The sequence below is a fragment of the Nannospalax galili genome, unplaced genomic scaffold, assembly GCF_000622305.1.
Source record: "Nannospalax galili isolate Female #2095 unplaced genomic scaffold, S.galili_v1.0 scaffold104, whole genome shotgun sequence".
Classification (NCBI taxonomy): Eukaryota; Metazoa; Chordata; class Mammalia; order Rodentia; family Spalacidae; genus Nannospalax; species Nannospalax galili.
In genome coordinates, this window is record NW_008353596.1 from 1,302,517 (window position 1) to 1,322,915 (window position 20,399).

A 20,399-nucleotide genomic window follows, 5' to 3' on the forward strand; every position below is an offset into this window, starting at 1 on the left:
GGGTCTTTATAATAATTTTATTATGAAATAGCATTAAGTAAAAAGAAATTCTCAGCTTATGCCCAAATGTAAAATGGGTCAGTTTCAATTTTCTACTATCAAAGCTTTAATAGTAAAAGGTTCTTGTCTTAATTATAAAAGTCATTCTTTCTTTCCATAACTAGAATATGTATAAGATGGAAAAGTAATTGCACTGCTTAATAATGGATTATCATTCTTAACAAAATGAAAGACATTTCTATAGGAATACTCTTATGAGTATTTATTCTTCATAAGTGGAAACTAGTCCCATTTTAGTTGTGTTATTTTATGACTTGTTGCATGTATATTTCCCCAGATTCCTTAACATCTATTACCTATATCCTTTTAAAAAAACTTGTGAAAATAGATGCTGTGAAATTCATGCTGAAAAACCACATGGTAAGTCTTAATGATTTAATGAGTAGAATTTTCTGGATAATTTAGGTCAAGCATCAGTAACTTCATTATTCTTTTGCTTTGATTAGAGTGAACACTTTCCTTTTCTTGGCATCAGTGACTTCAGGTGCCGAACAACCTTCTACACAGCCCTCACTCGCCTTCTGATGGTAGATCTAGGTAAGGTTATGAAGCTTAATTAATAAGGGATCAGCAGTTACCTGTATGAATGGAGGAGTGGAATACTAGTAAATACGGCATCTCACTTGTTAGAAGTTGCCATCTTTGACAGTTTTCTATAATTTTTTAAAATTTGCATTTGCCTGTTAGCATCACAGCCAAAAGATAAATCTTTGTACTGTTTTTGCCCTGATTCTGTCACCTCAGAATTTCCTTTCTTTGGGGCAGCAGGATGACTCTGCCAGGTAAAGATACCTCCTGCCAAGCCTGACAGCCCGAGTTTGATCCCTGAGACCCACACGGTAGAAGGAGTGAACAGCCACCTGCAAATTGTCCTTTGACCTCCACATGTGTATTGTGACATTCGCACACACACGTAGCACACATACATGCACAATAATATAAGTAAAACAGATAAATTTTTTAAAATTTCCTTTTTCTGTATCCTTTGACCCATTAATTTTACGTTTGCAAATCTAGAAGCTGGACCTGGTGGTGCAGGTCTGTAATCCCAGATACCCTGAAAGCTGAGGCAGGATGATCACAAGTTCAAGGCCTGCCTGGGTTACACAATGAATTCAAAGCCAGCAATTTGACAAGACCCTGCCTCAAAACAATAATTAATTAATTAAATTAATTAATTAATTAAAATAAATTTAAGGCTAGGGATAGCACAGTGGTAGAATAATTGCCTGTGATGTACAAAGCCCTAGGTTCAATGCACAGCACTACAAAATAGAAAGAAAGGAAACCCGGAACAGTCTCAGGAAAGTTTTATAGAGTTGTTCTTATTTTACATCAGCACCTGTGCATGCCCATATTTTCAGATTTTCTTGCATTACTTAGTCTTTGTTTTTTGTTTTATATTTTGTAACTTATTTACCATGAGTGTCTGTCTGTCCGTGTGTGTCTGTGTGTGTGTGTGAGTGTGTGTGTTGCTTGTGTCATATATACAGGTCAGAGCACAACTTTCAGGAGTTGGTTCTCTTCTACCAAGTGGATCCCAGGGATCTAACTCGGGTCATCAGGCTTGGTGGCAGGTGCCTTACCCACTGAGCCATCTCATCAGCCCAGGAGGAATAATTTTAACTTTTGTTGTTATGAGACAGATCTAATGTAGCACAGGTGGGCCTCAAACTGGCTAGAGTCAAGGATGAGGTTGAAGTCAGTCCTGATCCTCCAGCTTTCCCCTCTGGAGTGGCTAGGATTATATTAAAGTCCTGTGTGCCTCTACCTCCCCATTTTAGGCAGTACTAGGAATCAAGCCCAGGGCTTCTGGTATGCTAGGCCAGCACTCTTCCCACAGAGCTATATCCACAGCATTCTTGCAATTTTTAACTCTCCTAATATTTTGAAGGGTTTTCTTTTTTTGTTTGTTTTTGTTTATGTTTTTGTTTTTGTTTTGAGATGGTCTCATGTAGCCCAAATAGATTTTGAACTCACTGTGTAGCCCAGAATGACCTTGAACTTCAGATCTTTCTGCCTCTACTTCCCACGGCCTCACATTATAGGTATGTGAGGCAGGCCTTGAACTTGTGATCATCCTGCCTCAGCTTTCAGGGTATCTGGGATTACAGACCTGTACTACCAGGCCCAGCTTCTAGATTTGCAAAAGTCAAATTAATGGGTCAAAGGATACAAAAAAAAGGAAATTTTAAAAAATTTATCTGTTTTACTTATATTATTGTGCATGCGTGTGTGCTAGGTGTGTGTGTGAATGTCACAATACACATGTGGAGGTCAAAGGACAATTTGCAGGTGGCTGTTCTCTCCTTCTACCATATGGGTCTCAGGGATCAAACTCGGGCTGTCAGGCTTGGCAGTAGGTTTCTTTACCTGGCAGAGTCATCTTGCTGCCCCAAAGAAAGGAAATTCTGAGGTGACAGATTCAGGGCAGAATCAGGCACCACTGAGTCTGATTGTGTGTCATGGTAGGAATTAAATTCAGGGCTCTGTGCATGGTGGGCGAGCAGCCTACTGGTGCTAAGTTTCTAGCATGGTGGTGGTGGTCCTGGTGGTGGTGGTGTTAGGGACATTTAGACTGGAGAAAAATGGAAATGATATAAATATCCAACAATGGAATTAAAATTACAGCACATCTACTTACTTACAGAATGGTCTATAATCATAAAAAGTGATGTCTGAAGAAAATGCAGTACATGAAAACTTTATGTTATTAAGTGAAAGGGTAAGAAATTACACTTAGCTAATAGGATGGTCTACATATTGAAAGAAAGTATATCAAATAAAGGCTTAAATGAAATGGGTTTTTTATGCTAAATAATTACTATAACCATTGTGGAAAATGGCATGGAAGTTGGAAGAGCCTCCAAAAATTAAAAATAGAACTACCACAGGAAGTTGTAATCCTGCTGCTGGATATATATATCCAAAGAAATGGAATCATGTTCATTGCAACACTATTCAGGATACCACAAAAACAGAAACAACCTAATTGTCCATCAATGGATGAATTAGTTTAAAAAAAAAAAGTCGTATACACTGTAATACTATTCAGCCATTAAAACAGAGAAACTCAGCCACTTGCAGCTACATGGAGGAACCTGAAGGGGGTTGTCTGAAGTGAAATAAAGGTGCAGAAAGACAAATACTGCATGATGAGCTCACTCGTGGGCAATCTTAAAAAACTGATCTCATAAAATTAAGAGTAGGATGGTAGTTATTATCAAAGGCTAAAGTTGGGAGGCAGTGTGAAGTGATGTTGGTCATTAACTTTGACACGAGTAGTAAATAAATTCAAGAGATCTGATGTATAGTGTAGTAGCTGCAGTTAACACGGGATTGACCATAAGCCTCATGCCTCCTAGGCACTGAATTATATCCCAGTTTATTGAAAAATGCTTTTTAAAAGTATGTCTTAAGTATTCTCACCACAAAAAAGATAACTGTACTATGATGCTAATTATAATGCTGGGTTTAATGTATATATGCTTGAAGATTTTATGTTGTACCTAGTAAAGTACACACAGTTTCCCTGTCAGTTTAGGGAAGAGTAACTAAAAATACTAAATTTTGACTTTGGGTAGTAAACTATAGGTAATTTTTTCCCATATCTGATTAGTTGTGGGTTTTTTTTACATGGTTAAAAAATACCTATTTCTGATTGTTTTAAGAATTTTATTTTTAACTGATAGATAAAAACACAGACATAGTATATATTACCAGAGTAACATGTAGTGTTTTGAATACTATAGGATTGCACAAAATTTAATCATGTTAAATCTATCTTTTCTTAGTTTTCTTTTCCCTTGATTTTATTTTTGGTAGTGTTGAGGCTCAAACCCAGGGTCTTGTGCATGCTAAGCAGGCAGTCTATAACTGAGTTCTACACCCAGCTCAACATTAAACACTTATCTCCTTAACATTTATAATTTCTTCATGGTAAAAACTTTCTGCTGGGCATGGTGGCGCACGCCTTTAATCCCAGCACTTGGGAGGCAGAGGCAGGTGGATCTCTGTGAGTTTGAGGCCAGCCTGGTCTCCCTAGTGAATCCCGGCCAGCTAGGGCTACAGGGAGACCCTGTCTCAAAGAGACCAAAAAAAAAAAAAAAAAAAAAAAAAAAAAAACACTATTTTCTTGTAGCTTTCTGGAATGTCCAGTATACCATTGTCATCTATACTAATCCCACTGTGAATTAGCACATCAGAACTTCTTACTCCCATCTAACTACCTGAATACTCATTGAATTGATCAGCCTTCCCCTATTCATTCCCTCTCCTCCACTGTCCTCAGCCTCTAGTAGCCACCATTCTTACTGATTTTATGAAGTAATTTCTTTCAGATTCCACATATGGGGGAGATCATGCAGCATTGGTCTTTCTGTACCTGAATATTGCACTTAACACAGTGACCTCCAGTTCTATCTGTATGTCTCAAATGACAGCAATTCATTCTTTTTATAGCCAAATATATTCTACTGTGTATGTACCATATTTCCTCCATTCATTCCTTGATGAACACTTGTGCTGGTCCCATTTATTAGCTGTTGTAAACAGTGCTACAGCAAACGTAGTGCAGGTGTCTTTCCAATGTACTGATTTCATTTCCTTTGGAAATATATCCAATAATGGAATTGCTAGATTCTATGATAGTACTATTTTTTAATTTTTTGAGGTATTTCCATTTAAAGAGGGGGTTGTTTTGTTTTGTTTTAGGTTTTTTGAGACAGGATCTCACTATGTAGCCCTGGCAGGCCTGGAACTAACTATGTAGACCAGGCTGGCCTTTAACTGACAGAAATTCACTAGCCTCTGCCTACCAAGTGCCAAGATTAAAGGTGTGTGCCACTATGCCTGGCTTCATATTGATTTTTATAATGATTGTACTAATTCACTTTCCTGTTAACACTGTGCAAAGATTCCATTTCCCCATATCATCTTCAGCACTTGTTGTCTATAGTCTTTTTTTTCCCTTAGATAGCCATGCTTTTGAGAATGAAATTATATGTCACTGTGGTTTGATTTTTATTTCCTTGATACTTAGCATAGAACCTCTTTTCATGTACCTGTTGGCCATTTATATGTCTTCTTTTGAGTGATGTCTTCTGAAATGTAGTGTCTTGTAGTTTAAATGAGATTGGTTCTTGTGTTTGAATTTTTCCTTTTTTTAATTAAATTTTTGCAAATTTCATGCAATGTACTTTGATTACATTTAGATTCCCTCCCATCTCTGCACCGCCTTTACCTACTCCCTGCCCAACTTCATGTACTATACATAAATATGCTTATGGAGTCAAATTTTATGTCCCCAAATCCCCTTTGGTGTGGCTCCCATGCACTGCACTGTAGCCTGGTTAACCTACCAAGAGTCACACTCTTAAAGAGACTGACTTTCCCCTCCCCAGAAGCCACTAGTTTCCAATAGGTAGGATTGGGGTTTCTTACCCATTTCCCCACGTCTGTGCTTGGATTTTGTCTGGCTTGAGCTTATGTGGTACCTCTGCATGCTCTAACCATTGCTATGAGTTCATACTATTGAATAACTTCCCACCTATCTGGAAAACTCTTTCCCTGGCTCTTGCAGTCTTTCTACCCCTTCTTCCACAGTGGTCCCTGAGCTTTTGGAGGCAGAAGTTTGATATAGGCATCCAGTTCAATTCAGGGATAGTCACTCTGTAGTCTTTTATTTTCTGCATGTTGGCCAGTTGTGGCTTTCTGTGTTAATAACCATCTGCTTCATAAGGAAACTTCTCTGTTGAGAGTTGAGAGATGCATTAATCTATGGGTATAACAATAAGTCATTAGGAATCACTTTAATACTATGTCTGTTTAGCAAAATAATAGTACTAGGCTCTCCCCTGTGGCCTATGGCCTATCTAGCCATATGTTCTTAGGCCTGATATCAGTGGTAGGCAAGGGCTCCGTCTTACAAAGTAGACCTTAAAACTGGTTACTCCCATAAGATTCATGCCATTATTGCACCAGAGATCATATCTTGCCAGACCAGTTCTTGATACAGGCAGGATTCACAGCTGGGTAAGGTTAATGATTCATTTTTTCTTTGGTAACATGTGTAACACCTCCCGGCATTATGAAAGCTAACCAGTAAAGATGAAGCTTTGAAGTTAGTACCAGTTTGATTTTTCCTTGTTTCTTCTGCAACTGATATATGTGGTATCTTCAGCAGTCGAGTCCTCCTGTCAAGTTCTGGCACATAACCAAGAGCAAGGACAATAGCTAGTATTATTTGAGGGTCTACGGAACCCCTGGTCAACAGCTTTTCAAAAGATAGGGTCCATCCCCGGAATTGGGCTTTTACTTTGCTAGCCTATGGTATCTAATAGGGGCAGTGTCCCCCTGTTATAAAGTAACTTCTTTAAATCTTTTATAACATATGTGTATGTACTTTAAGAAGTACCTATAGTGATAGATTTCCATATGACTTTTTCTAAAGGCCTTTAGTTTTAGTTATCCCTCCTCATGCTTCCTCTTTTGCCCTGTACTGCCCTCCCATTCCCCACCTCAATTAACCCTTCCTAATCTGTTATTCCCCTTTTCCCCTTTATATAATTGCATTCTGTCTCCACTCCCATGAAATCCTCCTCCCCTGCCATTGTTTGTTTCCTGACCTCTGGATTTTTCCAGTTGAAGCATGCATATCCAGGAATTCAAAGCTAGCATCCAGCTATGAGAGAGAACCTGTGATATTTGTCGTTCTGGGTCTGGGTTACCTCAGGATGATTGTTTCTAGTTCCATATATTTATCTGCAAATTTTGTTTTTGACAGCCGAATAATACTCTATATATAAATGTACCATAATTTCATTATCCATTCATCAGTTGATGGACATCTAGGTTGTTCCTATTTCCTGGTGATTGTGAAAATGGCAGCAATGAACATGGGTGAACAAGTATCTCTATAGTAAGAGACAGCATTTTGGGGATATATGCCCAAGAGTGGTATGGCTGAGTCATGGTAGATCAATTTTGAGCATTTTGAGGAATCTCCACACTGATTTTCATAGTGGCTGTACCACTTTGCACTCAGCAGTGGATAAGAGTTCCCCTTTCCCCACATCCTTGCTAGCACTGGTCTTTGTTTTCTGAATCATAACCATTCTGAGTGGAATAAGATGAAATCTCAAAGTGGGTTTAATTTGTATTTCCCTGATGACTAAAGATGTTGAACATTTTCTTGAGTATTTCTTGACCATTTGTGTTTTGTCTTTTTAGAACTCCCTGTCCTGATCCTTACCCCATTTTTTAATTGGGGTTTTTTGGGGTTTTTTTTTTTTGAGGTTTTTTTTTTTATATTTAGTTTTTTTGAGTTCTTTTCTCTTGAAATATATTGATTGATTGATCCAGCAACTTAAATATGAATTTTTAAGATGTGATCATATAAAAATAAAGAAGAAAAATTAAAGCCAGGTGTGGTGGCACACACCTTTAATCCCAGCATTCACTCAGAGGCGGAGGCAGGTGGATCTGTGAGTTCAAAGCCAGCCTGATCTACATAGCAAGTTCTAGGCCAGCTGAGGCTACAGGGAGACCCTGTCTCAAAAAGACAAAAAAAATTAATTTATTTCATACATAGCATAGAAAACATTGAGCCTTGAAATGGAAAAGTTACCAACCCCTCCATGTTCATTCCCATATATAGCATTTTCATACATCTCAACAGTTAAGTCACCAGAAAGGCAAACCACTAAAATGTTGAGAGAAAAGCTACTGGAATGACTAAGGAGCTGCATGGGGTTGATTTCTAAGGAAAGATTAAAAGAACCATGTATGTCTGACTTGGCTAAGTGACAACTAGAGCTGGAGGCAAAGAAAACTGTCTATAAATATTTGAAGAGTGTAACCCAGGCATGCAAAACCCAATCAAGTGGGAGTTCTGAGTGACAGCTTTTCATACTGCACATGAGTCTACTTACCTCTTGGTTGCTGCATTGAAAAGAAGAGAAACAGCCTAGACTCTATCACTGTTCTCAGCCATCATTTAGCAAACATATTGCTGAACTCTGAGGGCAAGACAAATAAATCAGATTTAGTGGGCCCTGGCCTCAAGGAGCTTGCCTTTTTGTTTTCCCATTTGTTCAAGCATTAAAAAACAAAAACAAAAAAAACCCCACTTAGAATCGGGTGTAGACTTCATCTATTTCCCAGTGTTAAAAATGTTTGTGAATAGGGGCTGGAAAGATGGCTCAGTGCATAAGAGCACTAGCTGCTCTTGCAGAGGACCCAGGTTCAATTCCCAGCACCCACATGGTAGCTAATAACCACCTGTAATTCCAGTTCCAGGAGAGTCAGTGCCCTCTTCTAATCTCTGCTGGCATTGCATGACACAGTTGCACTTGCACACATGCAAGCAATACACTCATACACATAAAATAAAAATAATCAAATATTTTTTAATGTTCCAGAATAGCCTTGTTACCCAGTGAACAAAGTGGAAAAACCAGAGTGAAAAGAAACATATGAGGGACTGGAGAGGTGGCTCAAGCCGTTAAGGGCACTGGCTGCTCTTGCACAGGACCCAGGTTCAATTCCCAGCACCCACATGGCATCTAACAACTGTCCTTAACTCCAGTTCCAGGGGATCCATGGCCCTCTTCTGACCTCCACAGGCACTAGATGACATGGATGTACTTACATACATGCAGTCTTACACTCATACACATGAAATAAAAATATTTTTTAAAAAAGAAATATATGGGTATTTCCTAGAAATAGGTCTTGTCACCTCTACCTTCAGAACCTAGAAATGGAAGTGGGTCAAGAGTTCCTTTTCCATAGTTGTCAAACGCAAAGGAATCCCTTGTGTATTTTTAACAAACAAGAGAACATGTCAGAGCCTGAGCATAGTGTAGACTACCCACAGCACTCCCATACTTAACCACTGTATTTATAATTGGTATTTATGATGATGCCCAAAAGACTCTGCATTGTATACTTTTTTGAAGACAAATTTGCTTTTATTTAATATTGCTTAATGTAAACTATGAGATATAAGAAACTTAAGTAAACATTTATAATTTGAATAACTAATAGAATGTCATTGTTTCCTGTGATTACATTTTTTTTTGAAATGTAACAGTATAAAGTATATACTGATTTTTTTTGTTGTTCAAAGTTTAGGGGAATGAAAATAAAACAATAAATGCTGTCTTCTAATACTTTTTAGATACCTCGAATGAAACTCAAGGAGGCTATAATAGAAGTGCTTGGTGCATAGTAGATACTCATTATAAGTTAATTATATCTGGATTATTAATTGAGTTTAAACTACAACAACTACCATCATGGAATTTTACAGTGTTTGAAAAGATATCCCTTGGAGCTGGAGAGATGGATCAGTGGTTAAGAGCACTGACTGCTCTTGCAGGGGACCCAGGTTCGATTCCCAGCACCCACATGGCAGCTACAAATCATCCTTAACTCCAGTTCCAGGGGAATCCAAAGCCCTCTTCTGACCTCCGAGGCATTGCACGACATGGTGCACTCACATACTTGCAGGCGATACATTCATACACATAAAATAAAAATAATAAAATATTTAAGAAAAAAAGAAAAGCTATCCCTTCCCTACTGTTTTTCTTTTTCCCAGAATGATTAGATGTGTAGGTGTCAAGTGATGATTTGTGGTGTGAGGAATGAGGATTTCTTTCCCTTGTTAAGAACCAGAGTCGTTCTTTCCACAGTGTGTTGGGATTCTTTGGAGTATTGACTCAGTCTTTTTCCTATTTTTCTAACACCAAACTCTGTATAGTTGTTCACTGAGTGCTTGTTGAATGAATGACAAATGACTACACAGTAACGAGGATGCCATTATTGTGTCTTTTGGAATCAGCTCTGCCTGCCAGGGCCTCCCTGGAAATATCTTTGATCATTGCTCTTTCCAAAACAAAATATATCAAGTAGCTGACTAACTTCACAGCTGATTAGCTACCCTTGGCCATTCTTGGGCCCGATTAGTCATCTCTTGCTTTCTCTTCAGTGTTATTACTTTGTAGACAATCATTTGTTGAGTATTGTTGAACATAGTTTTTATTATTTGAAGCCTTGTCTCACAACTCAGGTTTAGGGGAACATTGCTGTCAGAATTTCTGTTTATATGATTTGATAGTTTTCTATCATGTGTTCACTGTCATGGAAACAAGGAAGAAAAGATGGTGCTATATACTCAAGAGCAGCACAGACCCATGAGTAAATGAAAGTAAAAATAGTAGGTGATGAGAACCATCCTCAAATTTTTTAAATTGAGGGTAAACTGTTACAATACTGATTCAGGGAGCTAAGAATCAAGTGGAAGAAAAAACACCTAACCAACCTGCTTGCAAAAGAACTGGATGTGATTCTTGAGTTGAAATATAAAGCATATTCTAATTGAATCCTGCAAAAATAAATTGAATATTTTTATATAAGCTATGCACATTGGAGTAATTAGAAATGAGGAAAGAAATTTGGTGTCACATTAATTGGTATTTACTTTGAAATGCATTTGGGTTCTATTCAATAATTTGCACTTTGTATGGATTTAATTAGACACTATGTGCCCCAGGTTGTATTTCAGATGAAAATGTGGGAGTTTTGGCAATAAACAGTTGTACAATTTTCTCAAATTGCTATATACTAGACAAAATTGCTCAGTTGTATGAAGGACAGAATTTAAAGCATTTCATCATTTTAATGTTAATGTTTCAGTGTCTAAAAGTTGTTGTGTCCTTTTTTTAATCCCCAGAAATTTTCAAGAGGAATTTTTAAAAATCTCTTTGCAAAAATGTTCAGACAGTTTTATCTTTGGGAATGAGGGCAACCTGATATCTGTACTTTTCATGGCTTGTTACAGTAGCTGGCACCTGAAGATATTGCTGACTTAAATTTGTGAGAAATTTTACATAACAAATTAATGACTTGAATAACAAGGAAAGCATATTATTCAAATAGTTGTCAAAGATAATAATTTTAAAATACACATAAAAGAGCTTTTCCCTTTTCATTTTTTAATTTATTTATTTATTCACGGGGGCATGCTCATACCATGGTATGCATATTATAGAGGTCAGAGGACAACTTTAGGGAGTTGATTCTCTCTTACCATGTAGGTTCCAGGAAATTTAGGTTATCCAGCTTGGAGACAGGCACTTTTACCAATATTGCACGCCCTTCCTTTTTTTACCCCCCTCCTTCTCTTTATTAATAATAGCAAACATTTGTTGACAGGTTTGTAGTTTACAAACTATTCATTATTAATGTGATACTGGATTTCTTTTACTTTTTCTAATTACTCCAATGTACATGGCTTATATAAAAATACTCAATTTTTGTAGGATTCAGTTAGAATATGCTTTATATTTAAATCAAGAATCACATCAAACAAACTAGTTTCATGTACCTTATCCTATTTGAACCTCACAACAAGCTACATTAAGTAGTTACTTTTTGTTTACTGGAAAACTGAGGTTCAGAGAGATAGTAACTTGTCCAATTGTTAAATAGAAAGCATTCTAAAAATCATATCTGATCTTTACTGACCAAACTGTCATATTACTCTATACAGGGAAAAATCATACGCATGAATCTATTTCATAGAGCTTTAGGAAGTAACCTTTGTGTAACTGGTGGCATCAGACCACATGTTTTCATGCACTTTCACCACATCATTCCTTCACTTCTCAAACAATTAAGAAATGTAACTTTTTCTTCTTCTTTATTTGAACCGTTTCCACCAAGTGATTGATTTGGGGCTTGAGAATAATGAAAAGAAAGAAGGAAAGACTACTTTCTAAAATTCTATGAAATAGATTCATGAGTGATTTTTCCCTGTATAGAATAATATGACAGTTTCGTCAGTAAAGATCAGATATGATTTTTAGAATGCTTTCTGTTAAATAATTGGGCAGAGCATACTTCTCAAGGGTTAAGGAATATAAAGGTAGATTTCTGCAGAAAATAACTCATGTTCTTATAAATAGAAGAATACATCATCGTTTCACCTGTGTCCATGACTTGGCAGAGAGTACTTGGAAAATAGACATGGGGGGATGGTAGGAGAGTGGGCAGTAGGGGTAAAGAAGCAGCTGGAAATACTTAGAATCTATAATGAGATAATTAAGACTAATTAGCCGGCCCTGTAGGCAGAAAGCAACCCATTAAGTCCAGATCCAGTTTTAATAACTTACCTGGTTTTGAGGGTAGAGTCCAGAACACCCCAGGGATTGGGATGCTTCAGGCTGGAACTTCTAGGATAGGTTTCTTACAAAAGAGAACAGCAAGTCTGCACTGAACTGTGTGCTTTTCTTCTAGGAACTAAAGCATTCTGGTTTGCTAGGGAGCATAATTTCAAGGACCCTTAGTTTCCTCATCTATTAAATGGAGATGTGTCTCTTGAAGAATTGTCATGTAGTTTAAATAAAATAGAGATATATGAAAGGGCCTGTAGTAACTCCTAAAACTAAGTTGGCACTTAGTAACTGTTAGCTAAGAAACACATTATTGAACATCAAAAGCACAAACTGCCACTGGACCTGAAAAGTAAAGCAAGGTCAGTACTCTTAATCCATCTACTTTCTCCTTAGTATCAAGGCTGCTGTTTCCATAGAGAAGCAATGATGGTGACACTTCCTGACACATTCTAAAATACCCTGCCCTGCCCAAAGTCACATCATATCAGAAGTGGTCTGAACTCCTAATCAGTTTAGCAAGGAGACTAGAATGAAGCCAGATTCTGGCCAACATTCCAAAGACCTGCTAAGCATAGTTCTTCATCATAGCCTAATAGAACTTTGTGAGTGCTATTCTCATGGAACTTTGGAAAGAACCAGTGATATGGACCCAGACATGCAAAGATCACTGACTGCTGGGATCACCCATAGTTACTTGGCTTTGATAGGTTGCTTTCTTCACCGACTGTTTCTGTCTCCTTGTTTGGTTCTTAATTTTCCTTCATTTGGACTAGAACTTTGTAAAATTTCTATTACTTCTATAATAAATTACTGTAGCTTAGAAATTTAAACAATATAAATGTATTGTTTTACAATTCTGGAGAATAGATGTCCAAAGTAGGTCTCAGTCAGCTGAACTAAAGGTTTTGGCAGGGCTTCCTTGCTTCACAACTTCTAGAAGCCACCTGTTTTCCTTGGCTTATGGCATCCTTTTCCCAGGAACGTTATACTGAGTCTTATGCTGCCATCTTTGTGGGCCCTCTTCTACTTTTAAGGACCCTTAGGATCTAATTGGACTTACTTGAACAGCCCAGAATAATTTTCTTTTCTTTTCTATTCTATTCTATTCTATTCTATTCTATTCTATTCTATTCTCTTTCCTGGAAACAGGGTCTTACACTGTAGAACAGACTCCCCAAGCTGACCTGGAACTCATAGCAATCCTCCTGTCCCAGCCTCCTAAGAGCTGGGATTAGAAGTGTGTACCACCATGCCTAGAAAATTTTCTATTTTAAAGACAGTTGATTAGCAACCTTAATTTGTCTTTATAATATAGCCTAATACATTCATGTGTTCCCATGTTAGAATTTTATCTAGCATACCAACATACCACTACTTCCAAAAAATTTTTTGCAATATTATCATTCAATAAATTCTTAGTAACTGTTGGCTGCCATTATTTATAATTATGGTAATTATTTCTCTCGCGTGTTTCTCCTTGCCCACTTTCCCAAGTCCCCAGTGATCCAGCTGCTATTTGAATTCACATTTAAGGAAATGAGAAGATTCACTATTTCTGTGTATTTAAAGGGGAAAGGGAGAGCAAATCCAGACTTTTGTTATGATAGTTATGTTGTTTGAGATTCTTGTGTCATAAAATTGCCCTTTTAAATGTACAGTTTAAGGGTATTTACTGTATTTAGAGTATTTGCAAGATTATACAACCACCATTACATGATCCCAAAACATTCCAACTCCCTCCAATAGAAACTCTGTTTTTTAAAGAAATCATTCATCCCTCCTCATCTTGTGGCAGCCACAAATCTGCTCTATGTCTAGATTTGCCCTTGGGGTGGACATTGAATACAAATGAAATCATGGCCTTTGTCTGTCTTTATTAGCCAAGGCTAACTTCGAACTTGCTATGTGGCCGAGGACGTTCTTGAACTCCTGATCCTACTTCTCTACCTCCCAAGTGCTCAAGGTTTGAAACTGACCAAAGTAATAAATAAAATATCTTATAAGTCAAATATTTGACAGTCAGTGTACTAACAAAGCTCCTATTCTAAATATATTTTTCTGTTACGGAAAAAATGTTTGGAGCATATATAAGTAATAACTTTCTGTTGACTCGCATCCTCAGAAACCCAGTAAAGGTGATTAACTCTGGGATTTCCTAAAAGCCAAAGAATTTATCATTTCTTTCTATGGACAATAAAGAACTTAAAATGTTGTATTAATACTTACCTTGTGAATAGTCTGTTAATTAGCATTTATAAATCATAGTAGTTTCAAGACCTTTGACTTATTCGGAAAAAAATGGCATCTTTCATTTGGAATACTAAATGCATGACTGCATACTTGAATATAAAAGTTTGAGACAGTGAGCAAGCGCATGCTTTTCCTTTTGCATCAGAAATAGTAAATGATACAAGGTTGCTTGCATGTTAACAAGAATAGCCAGTTCTCAAGCTTAGGTATTGAAACATAACCAAGTTGCAGTCATGCAGGAATAGTGCTAGGTGAAATGGAATCATTTCTTTTGTAATCATTACCCGTTCCCGGTTGATTACCTAGGGATTTTACTTTCTCACCAATATCAAGCTGTTTATTACTGTCTTCTGACTTCATGCAACTCCAAATTCAGGATTCTGTGACACTGATTTCACCCATACTCCTGATGCCTTCCACTCAATCAGAGACATTGGGGAAGAATGTGAACTGGAGAGTAAAGCAGACCTGATAGAGATCTCAGCTCACTGGCATTCACCAGCTGGAGATACTTGGCATGCTACTCAACTCTTTTAGGCCTGTCTATTCCCATGAAAATGAAGGAAATCATGCAACTTCATGGAATTGTGACTTGCAGCATTACGTTGAATATATAGTAAGAGCCACAAGAGTGTTCTTCAAGTAAATTCAGTACCAAATTCAATGCTTACTCATCATAAGCAATCAGGAGTTAAACTTCTGTTACTTAGTTTTCTTGAATACCAGCCTGGATCCTAAATGCTAGGAAAAAAAGCCATCATTAAAGTAGACAAATTTCTTCCCCAAGAAGCTTATATTCTCGTAAAGAAAACAGACAATAAATGAATAAATATATAAGTTTGTAGCCAGTCATAGTAAATCTGAGAAGAAAAGTAAAGCAAAAAATAAACAAATAAAATGGGGGCTGGAGAGATGGCTCAGCAGTTAAGAGTACTGACTGCTCTTGCAGAGGACTTGGGTTCAGTTCCCAGCACCCACTTGATGACTAACAACAGACCCTAATTCCAGTTCCTGGGGATCCAGTGCCCCCTTCTGGCCTCTGCAGGAATTGCATGCCACAGGTGCACTTACATGCAAGCAAAACACATACATAAAGAAAAGAAAAGCATGTTTGGGGACTGGAAAATGCTAAGGGGGGAACTCCCATTAGTTTCAGGAGCAGAAAGGCCTCTGAATAAATTATATTCAAGTGGAATTGCTGCAAACATTTCTGGCTTTATTGTATTTTAGCTTTTGTATTTTGAGATAAGGTTTCATGTATCCTAGACTGGCCTCCAACTTACTAGCTGAGGATGACTTTGAACTTCCAGTCTCCCTGCCTCACCTCCCCAATCCTAGAATTCAAGTATGCACCACGAGGTCCAGTTTATATATTGCTGCTTTTAGTAGTGGCTAGCCTCTTGTATTTCTGATACCTGTATGCCTCAAAAAATTTGATTGATGAAAGACTTTTGATCTGTAGTTTACAAATATAAAGTTGAAATGCTGCAGTTCTAAATTTGTATTTGTTATGAATAAACATTTCTTTAACTTGGAGATATAGAAGTTTTGTTGCAGAAGCTTTACTCCCAAGGGAAGGGTACTTACTGGGCTGGCAGTCTTGTGGTCACACTTTATTTAATTACCGTAATTACCTCTCTAAGTCCGTGTTGAACTTAAGACAACAAAAATGCAAATGGCTGTCATTTATGAAGTGCCAGCAAGGGGAGGTACAGATGCTTTGTCATTTAATCCTCACAGCTAACTTTATGAAGTAAATATGTCTCTTAATTACAAATGAGAATGCTAAGGCTCAGGTGCCAGACAGCAAATAGCAGAACCAAGATTCAAGCTTAAAGAAACTTTCTGCTTTCAGAGCATCCATTCTCTCTAGCACTCTTATCTAAGCCTGCAATGATAACTGCCACTGTTCTCACTAATAATATTTAGAAAACATTTTGTCTTAGAGTAATATTGTTTCTAAATTCAATATATATGCTTATTATGTACTGAGGATTTGATAATGCACACTTTCACTACTAGTTTTGTTTTGGGTTTTTTGTGTTGTGATGTTAGGGTTTGAACCCAGGGCTTCACACATGGTGTGCTCTCCCACTGGGCTACCTTCTCAGCCCTATTGTATTTTTTTAAATATCGGGTGGTAAGACAAAAAGAACTTGGTTGGTTGGTTGGTTGGTTGGTTGGTTACAGGTTGTCTACAGGTTGTCCTATAGCCAAGCTGGCCTTAAACCCCTGCTCCTCCGGCCTTAACCTCCCAAGTGCTGAGATTAGAGGCTTAAGCTACTACAATTGGCTCCAGACAGAAAATTTACCTCAATATACCAGGCTCTTTGGTGGTTATAATACTATAATAGTGCCACTGCTAATATGCTTTGAACCTTAAAGATAGCTTCCTCATCTACAAAATAAAGATAAAACAACCTAAGATTCAGAGTGATCAGTAAAATATGGAACATTACCTAGTCTGTGGTAAAATCAGTTACCTGAATCCATGTACTGCAGAGTCCTACATTATTCTTTTGCACAGGAAATCAGGGGCACCCAGTGTCCGCATTCTAGAAGCTGAGCCCAAGACAGTGATCAGTGTAGGCTGGTAGTGAATAATTTACATACGCACATTATGAAAGTGTTTCTCATTCAGTCCCACAGGGACCCCAATCAAATGGTGATGGTGGTGATATAAGTGGTATTACAGTGTTGATGGTATTATTGGATACATACTTAAATATGGGGGGGTGCAACATGAATACAAAGGCAGAGTACTTACAAAGGGCCTGGAAAGGGCTTAGCTATCTGTGGATAAAGATATCTTTGGGATATGGGCTTTGAAAACTAAGAATAGCTTCTGTGACAGGATGGTGTAGCTAAGAGGAATAGCATGGTCCCATAGCCTCGTGACAGAGCAGAGATGATAAATTAGTCTGCCTTACTCTTCACCCAAGATCTTAACCCTTGACTAGAACAACACACCAGGAAAGACTCATTAGCCTTTTTGCATCTTTTTCTGATCCCTATTCTGTTGGACCCTCAAAGCAAATCATAAGAGTTGGAAAGGAAAGGAAAATCAGGGTCACTCCAATCCACTGCCACTTAAGGGTCAAGGGATTCACCATTGATTGCCTTGGATTTCATCATCTGTAAAAGGACAGAGGACATGTAGATACAGTTCTCTAGTGTTACAGTCAGCTGAATCACCTGGAAAGCTTGTTAAAACAGTTGTTGTTCCCCTGCCGCCAGAGATGCTGATTTAGTAGATCTGAATTGTAACCCTGAGATTTGCATCTAACAAACCCCAAGTAACGATTTTGCTGATAGGTCAAGGACCAAACATTGAAGAGCACTGGTCTCTTTTCTGTGGTCTTGTTTCCTACCAAATGTTCCATTTAAAACACAGAAATCAGACTATATGAGTCATGTAGTTCCACCTCCAATTTAGTCTGACACCTTCAGCAAAACATTTAATCTGTTTATCAGTAAATTGGTACTCTCGTGGTTCCCTTTGGAACAGGATGAATGAGAGAATCCAGTCTAATTCCCAAGAAACTGCTTTTGAAAAGAAAAGTATACAAATTATTAATGTGTGCATATCAATGTATGAAGATTCTGTTTTGACAGAATCCTTAAGGAAACTACAGTCTACCTTTATATGAAAAATTAGCAGGAAATACCTCTCTCTATTCTTGTCCATAATGAAGAGGAAGTGCTTCCATGGAATAAAGTTAAAATACAGAATACTCATGAGGGAAGTGCATCCTTTTGCTATTTATGTAATGAGTTAATTTTTTAAAGAACATGGATAAAAGAGTAATAGCTTAGAACTATCTGGGCACCTAAGTCTTTGAGCCCTTTAGGGTCTTGACACCTAAAGAAAAGGGGGAGGGGAGTACTCTTGTCTCTAAGGCTTTGAAAGTGGCCTTCCTTGAGGCATTAGGGAAGCTCTGGGGGCCCCAGGAGCTAAAGGACTGAGATGCCTGGAGCATGAGTCTGTTAGCATGAACAAAAAGATAGGGGGAAAAAATGGCTGGTAAGTAATTTTGCTATTTCATTTTGTGCAAAGGAGAAAGCAAAACCTGCAATATTTAATGAGCCAAAACACAAATTGTGACATGGATGTGAATGCAGGCTGACCTCTTCTCAGGAACATTCCTGAGCCTGAATAAAGCACTCAGTGTTGAGGCTAATGTACATTAGCATGCATTTTAAACCATGGTGACCCTTTTGTTTCTCTGCTAGGCGAAGATGAGGATGAATTTGAGAATTTTATGCTGCCTCTTACAGTCTCTTTTGAAACAGTATTACAGATATTCAACAATAACTTTAAACAAGCAGCAGCAAAGGTGAGTTTGTTTCCAGACATGAGGAAAGACAAGCTTGTTCTTTCTAGAATTTCTTAATTCCAGAGGTGGTTTATGCATCTGTATGTTGTAGGCTTTTCAGGCCTGCACTCCAATTCCATGTGCCTTGAGTTGTAGTTTTCTAGTTTCTTAGACAAATGAACTTTGAAGTCAGAGAGTGGTTTTGGACAATCAGTTCATGATTAGGTGGTACAGATTTTTCTCCAGTGGAAGTTACCATCTGTAATAGGGCACACCATTCTAAACATCGCTATTCCCATCTACCCTGCACTGTGCATTTCAGCATATCTGTATGGAGAAATGCACACATGCTAAAACCCTACATCGCTAAATATTTTTTTAAACAAGAATTTATATAAATCAAGACTTTATTAAATGGCTAGGCATATATGTATAAATAGGAGCTGGTCTTGAAGTATTGCATTCTTAAACTGAACAAAGTGATTAGGATAACTGATAGCTAAATAAGGTTTTTATGTGCCTGTGGGAGCCATATGAGGATTGATTTGACAAGTCAGTTCAGCTGTGGCAACAGTCATAATATCTAAGACAACATTATGTTTTATTAGTAAAATCCTTAAGTGTAGCAAGCTGTTTGTGACAAAACAGCCCCATATTTTAACATGGGGGATGGGAAGCATAAGCTTTCCTAAATAGAAATAATATCTCCTGAAATTATTTTGTATCAAGGCCATATTAAATAGATTCACACTGATTATTATTTTTAAAAGATTTCTAAGTGCACTCCAGAGAACATAGGCACCTTTGCTGGTGATACCCAATGTTATGTTATTTGAAATGGGTTGAACTATTCACTACCTTTAGCATCACTCCTTTTCTCACACACATGCATGCACACACACACACACACACACACACACACACACACATAGTATGAAGCCAAACTGAAAAACAAAATGGCCTTTCACAATATTTGTGTAACTCTGTCAGAAGAAAGAAATGTTTATTAAGATCTCATGGTCTTGAAAATTTTAAAAGCAAATAGACTCTTAAATTTTTCTTTGTGTTTATATGGTCTTGCTGAATCTTTTCAATTTTCAGTCAGATTAACTATATTTTTAGATGTTTTCCAAATACTTCTGACCAATAAAATCTTTGCAGCTTTAAAGTGGCCATTGCTGCCTCTTATCAAAAAGAATCAGTGAGGTTGAAAACTGCCATCTTTATAAAAATTACATTTGTCTCATTTGAAGATTTCATTATATTGCAAGCCTGTTTGGATGTAATTCCATCTAGTTTGATAGAAACCATCTTCCTAGAGTCATTTTTAATGGAGTTCCAGTGATATATCCCTAAACCAGCAAGTTCTTAACGACCCTGGAAAGTGACTGCTTGATTACACTTTAACGGTATTTGCAAATAAAATCACAAGTAATTAAGGGGAAATCTCCAGGCTTTTGAGCAAGTTTGATGCATGATAACTGCCTGATTCAGCTTCATCTAGAGTAATGCTGTGTAGGCAACAGCTACTGAGATCAATAGCAACGTAATGATAGTGGCAGAATTAAGTGAGTAACCTGAGAACTGTGCC

At 37.5% G+C, this 20,399-nt stretch overlaps 1 protein-coding gene across 1 annotated transcript in view; it reads left to right on the forward strand.

The window, feature by feature from the left end:
* Positions 1–338: 338 nt before the first annotated feature.
* Positions 339–20,399, forward strand: part of LOC108491682 (ran-binding protein 17) — a 126,241-nt gene continuing 106,180 nt past the window's right edge. Inside the window, exons 1-3 of the mRNA XM_017802642.2 lie at positions 339–420; positions 507–597; positions 18,726–18,829. Of these exons, the coding sequence (XP_017658131.1) occupies positions 403–420; positions 507–597; positions 18,726–18,829 (213 nt within the window). The 5' untranslated portion in view covers positions 339–402. The remainder of the gene's footprint in view (positions 421–506; positions 598–18,725; positions 18,830–20,399) is intronic.